Source organism: Mandrillus leucophaeus, unplaced genomic scaffold, assembly GCF_000951045.1.
Source record: "Mandrillus leucophaeus isolate KB7577 unplaced genomic scaffold, Mleu.le_1.0 Scaffold77, whole genome shotgun sequence".
Lineage (NCBI taxonomy): Eukaryota > Metazoa > Chordata > Mammalia > Primates > Cercopithecidae > Mandrillus > Mandrillus leucophaeus.
In genome coordinates this window covers 4,719,339-4,724,493 of record NW_012108363.1, presented here as the reverse complement: position 1 = coordinate 4,724,493, position 5,155 = coordinate 4,719,339, and the positions used below count along the sequence as shown (strand labels likewise).

At 43.0% G+C, this 5,155-nt stretch overlaps 1 protein-coding gene across 3 annotated transcripts in view; it reads right to left on the bottom strand.

Annotated features, from left to right (window-relative positions):
* EBF1 (early B-cell factor 1) overlaps positions 1-5,155 on the bottom strand; it is a 426,701-nt gene that overhangs the window by 168,063 nt on the left and 253,483 nt on the right. For all 3 annotated transcript variants that reach the window (XM_011966691.1, XM_011966692.1, XM_011966693.1), the window contains one exon: positions 1,005-1,086. In XM_011966691.1, coding sequence (XP_011822081.1) covers positions 1,005-1,086 — 82 coding nt within the window. The remainder of the gene's footprint in view (positions 1-1,004; positions 1,087-5,155) is intronic.

The window sequence follows — 5,155 nt, the reverse complement described above, 5'->3', positions numbered from 1 at the left end:
CCGGGAGGCGGAGCTTGCAGTGAGCCGAGATCGCGCCACTGCACTCCAGCCTGGGTGACAAAGCGAGACTCCGTCTCAAAAAAAAAAAAGGAAGTAAATGCATTTGTTTGTGAGTCCTCTTCCTTTAGTAAATGTACAATTAAGGACATTTCTGAAACAGAAATGTTATCCATATCACTTTAGAGATGTTATGCTTCCTAACATCTCTGCCCATTTACGATAGGCAGCTACCACTAACGATTTCCAAGATTGGAAGAGGTGAGCAGAGAGAAGCAAAGGAAGAGAAAACCATAACTGTAAAGCAGAGCAGTTTTACCAGTTGTAATCTTTACTGTTTTTTTGTTTGTTTGTTTGTTTGTTGTTGTTGTTGTTTTGATTCTTTGGTGGGTGGTATGGGGTCTTACTCCGTTACCCAGGCTGGAGTGCAGTGGCATGATCTCAGCTGCAACCTCCACCTCCTGGGTTCGAGTGATCTTCCTACCTCAGCCTTCTGAGTAGGTGGGACAACAGGCAAATTCACCACATCCAGCTAACTTTTGTATTTTTCTGTAGGGCTGGAGTTTCACCATGTTGGCCAGGCTGGTCTTGAACTCTTAACCTCAATCTGCCCACCTCAGCCTCCCAAAGTGCTGGGATTACAGGCATGAGCCACTGCACCCTGCCTCTTTATTCTTATGTGCTGGTTTTCTACATACAAAATTTTAGGCAAAGAATTCATCATTTCTATTTACTTTAATCTTTGGGGGTTTAGGTGTGTGAGTCCATTCAGGAAGCCAAAACTAGACTCAAAGAACACCACTGTCGCAACCAGTGAGCACAGGTGGTACAGTTTCCACTCTTCTCTCTTCTAAACAACTCCTAGATTGCAGATACCTGGGGGACCCATGGCCTCAGCTGCTCTTTGCCTCTGGGAAAACAACTACATATCTTCTGCCTAAGACTTTTTTATCCTGTCCTGATATTCATGCCATTATTGAGATTCAAGAAAGACAAGTCAGACCCACCTGGAATCTCCGCATGTCACGTGGGTTTCCTGCATTCTTTAGGCAATTTTGGTTACACTTGAGGAAGAATTTCAAGAAGAACCTGTGAAGAAACAAATCATCATGGTTAGCATTTCGGTTTCTGACATGGGAGGGAAAAAAAGAGGTAAGTCACCCCTGGGTTGTGCATTTGATTCTCTTTACATGTTTTCTGAAATATTCAGCATGGTGTTAGAGCCAGTATTTAATCTGTGGCCTTAGCCTTTGTTTTGTATCCACGCTGGACCTTCCTTATGACACAAACACTCTCAGCACTGCCAACAGATCTCACAGAAGAATCAAGCTCCAAGGAAGTATTTTCACTCATACAGAGGGAAGGCTTTCATCATAATTTAAGATAGGTTCCAGTTGGACATAACTATCTGAGAATTACTCATGGTCCTCAACAACAACATGGAATTTAAGCCCTATAAACTCACAGATGATGAACTGGCAAATACATGGTAGATGAACACAAGGATTTGGTAAACACTTTTTATCTTAGTCTGTCAAGTAAAATGTTTCAATTAGTAGTACCCATGAGAAATAAGGAAAATTCACAAACTAAACTCCTTTGACTTCTCAAATAGCTCCTGAATGTTTTTTTGTTTTTTTTTTTAACTGTCTGCTGTAGACAAGAGCTAGCTGTGACTGAATAAAGATTTTCCTGCCTCACTGCCACCTTGGTTTCTGAATTGCTTCTATAGTGAGATTCATGGGTTTTACTCGCTAGGGTGACCAAAGGTCCTAATTTGCCAAGAAAAATCCCAGTTTATACCAGCCATACTGGTGTATGTATTAATAGTGCCTACTTTAACTCTCAAAAATGTCTCGGTTTGGGTGATAAATTATATGGTCACCCTATAACTTTCTGAGTTATTTCTTATGTAACCATCACAGTTGTTAAAGTCTATCATGGAAAAGCAGCAGCTACTAAAAGTGTCATATTCGGGCAATCATGTCGGCTACCTGTAATTAAACCTTCCATCTGCCCAGGTTTGGGAAAAGAAGTATTTCCAAAGATACCTAAGTTTTGCCATCTCTTTTACTACCAGGCCTAGATGTGATGTGCTTGTGAATTTCAGGCCCAAATGTTCCCTAAAAATATCAAAATGCATTAAAATGCTGGTCAACTGAATTCTTGTTGTAATTCAATTCTCTTCCCCTTTCTTCCACTTCAAGTCCACACTGGAGTAAAATCTCCACCTCAACACAAATAGATTATGAAGAACTATCACCCCATGATGCCTCAGTCTGAATTTGGCTCTGACTGCAATGTCTGTCAATCGTGTAACACTGGGGTCCTCTATAACAAGGGCACTACACGAAGATATACAGAGTTCAGCCAATTTCTGAACATGAAACTGAGAGAAGTCCCAGATGAATCCCTCTCCTCCCTGGTCTCTTAGAATCTGCCAAGATGGGAATATGTTGTGGCAATCATTCTTTAGAGACAAACAATGGCTTTTTCAACCAGAAGAGTAACATATAAACATGCAAACATCTTCCTAAAATGACTTTTGAACACCACACAACATTTGACTGCCCATCAATGAAAGCAGGCCTCTAAATAATCACTTGCCACTACTTCCAGATTCTCTCCACAGAAGCCAAAGTTGATCAACCTTTTGTCCAAGACAAATGGCATACAGACTGCTGAAGCCCAGCTGTGTGAAACAAAATCCGATTTTGAGCTCCCCTTTCCTGGTACCAAGACCCACACTGTCCTTGCACAGGACAATCAGCCAGTCACTGATTCCTGCTCACTTTCAATATGATAGATTTGGTACAGGAAGGGGGATTGAGGGAGTGGCCCAAATCCTAAGTGCCTTTACAATGTCTTATTGATCTGAGCTCTCGGAAGGCAAGTGCTGGGTAGCCCTGCTGATCACGCATGGCTTTCAGAAACTATTTAATACAGTGGAGCTGATAGTTGTGATCCTCATATCTTGATGGGGTTCAATCCTATATCCATAGACACTGAAGACATGAAAACTGGCTGCTGCTTTCTAGAACAACCAGTTAGAAGGGCATATTTCTAAGCTACCTCAAGCCCCAGGAGAGGGCTGATTATCACTAAATTGACAACAAGACTGGGTGTGATATGGTGAAAGGCCACAGTCATTAGAAACACCCAGAATAATGAGATTCATATCCTGACTCTGACAGGTACTACCTGTGTGACTTTGGATAAGGAGCTGAACTTCTCTGCACCACACTTTCCTTATCTATAAACTGGTATAATAACAGGCCTTACTGTATGGGGAAATTGTGAATAAGAGATAAGGCAGAGTAACAGATACATGGTAGGTACGCTGGTGGCGGCAGTCATAAGAAATGGCTTCCGTGTATTGGGTGCTTACCTTGTGCTCAGTTCAATGCTAAGAACAAATCCATTTTCTCATACAACCCTCCTAAGTAACCTCTGCTATTAATACCATTTTATAGATAAGGAAACTGAGATTCACAGAAGTGAAATAACTTGCCCAAAAGCTAGGAAGGCACCTCTGGACTCCCCAAAAAGGAAAATTAATTGAATTACTCAGCAGGATCTGACTCGTCTATAAGAGGATATAAAATTTTTAAAAAATCATCCCTGCATACATAGTGCCCAGCATAAGACCTAGAACTGAGTGGGTTTTCAGTAAATACTTGCTCAACAAAATGGAGTCTAGGGTCTCCAAGGGGTAGAAATGAGGGCGTTTTTACAGTAAAGGCAGCAGTAGAGTATACTGGGCAAGAGCTTGTATTGGCGCTAAGACAAGCCTGGGTAAATTTCAACAATTCCCTGAACCTCAGTGTTCAATTCAAATTCAGACAGTGTAGCTCCAGAGACTGTACTCTTAACCATCATGATGTAGTAGTTTTAGTAATGACAGAAGTAGTGCAGTAACGATGTTAATTCTAATTTTACCATTGATAGCAATCGTACTGTAACAGCAATTTTGCTAGTAAGAGTAAATAAGACTAATCAAACTACTAAGAGTAATTATTATCATGATTTTCACAAACAACAGCAATGTGAACATTATGGAGGTAGACATCATTGCCATTCTCCCTCCAGAGGGCCCCCCTGCTTGCTTCCCCAGGGTTGGTAATATTTGCCGCCTGTGTGTGTTTAAGCCATTTGAGCCCAGACCCGACAGCCAGATTCAGGTTGTGCTAGAAGGAGCTGTCAGCACACCCTCTGACTTCTTCAAGTCAGACAACTGCTAGCCACCATGAGGGGGTCCATCTGGTGCCAAAATGAATTTTGAAAGACAGGCAAACAGGACACCAGCTCTGCCAGGGAGAAACAGAATCAAGGGAGCAGGGGATCTTCTGCCTCAAAGATGAGCCGGGGCAGGGCGCCTGTCAGCAGCCCATCGTTAGCACAAAAGCTATGCCGGGCACACACCAGATCTCTGTTACCCTAAGCTGGCCTGTCACTTGGCATGCTGGCAGAGTCCCCCGCCTGCCCCCTCAACAGTGGATCACTTGCTGAAATTGAAAGCTTGACCATCTGTCGTGGGGAAGACACGGCCGTCAACTGGTGCCTGAGGCCTCACACAAGCCCTTATGTGGCAAAGACGCTCTGAAGGGCCAATTCTTTTGGGGAAAGCCAACCCTACCCCAGAGGGAGCCTCAGAAATTCTTTCAAAGTTTTCCCCTAAGTAAAAGCCAAGGGCCTGACCCTTTCGGATTACACTTCCTTAAAGGAACTGAGAGGAGTTAGAAGGAGGAGTTAAAAATATCCCCACTGAGAGACAGACATGGCACACGAATTTGGGGGATGACTTATCAGGCTAAGTTTGTAAGGCCTTTGTAAACCAGGGGACACGTGCACGTCTGCTGGCTTACGGAGAAGATCTCAGATTCCGAGGGGGCTTTTAACAAAGTGGAGGTTATTGTAACTCAAAACCTCACTTTTGTCTAATGAATTGCCGCATTTTGTGAGGCGGGTGTGTTTGATAAAGTGTTGTCAGGAGAAAAAGTGTGGCAGCCTTACCCCAACTGTGGGAAACTGACCCGCAGCAGGACAAAGCCCCTATTGACCCTGTAGAGTTCCAAGGAGTTCCATAAACTCCAGGAAACAGCCTGACCAGGATCAAACTCCTTTTTAACTCAAGTCTTTTTTTTTTTTTTTTTTTTTG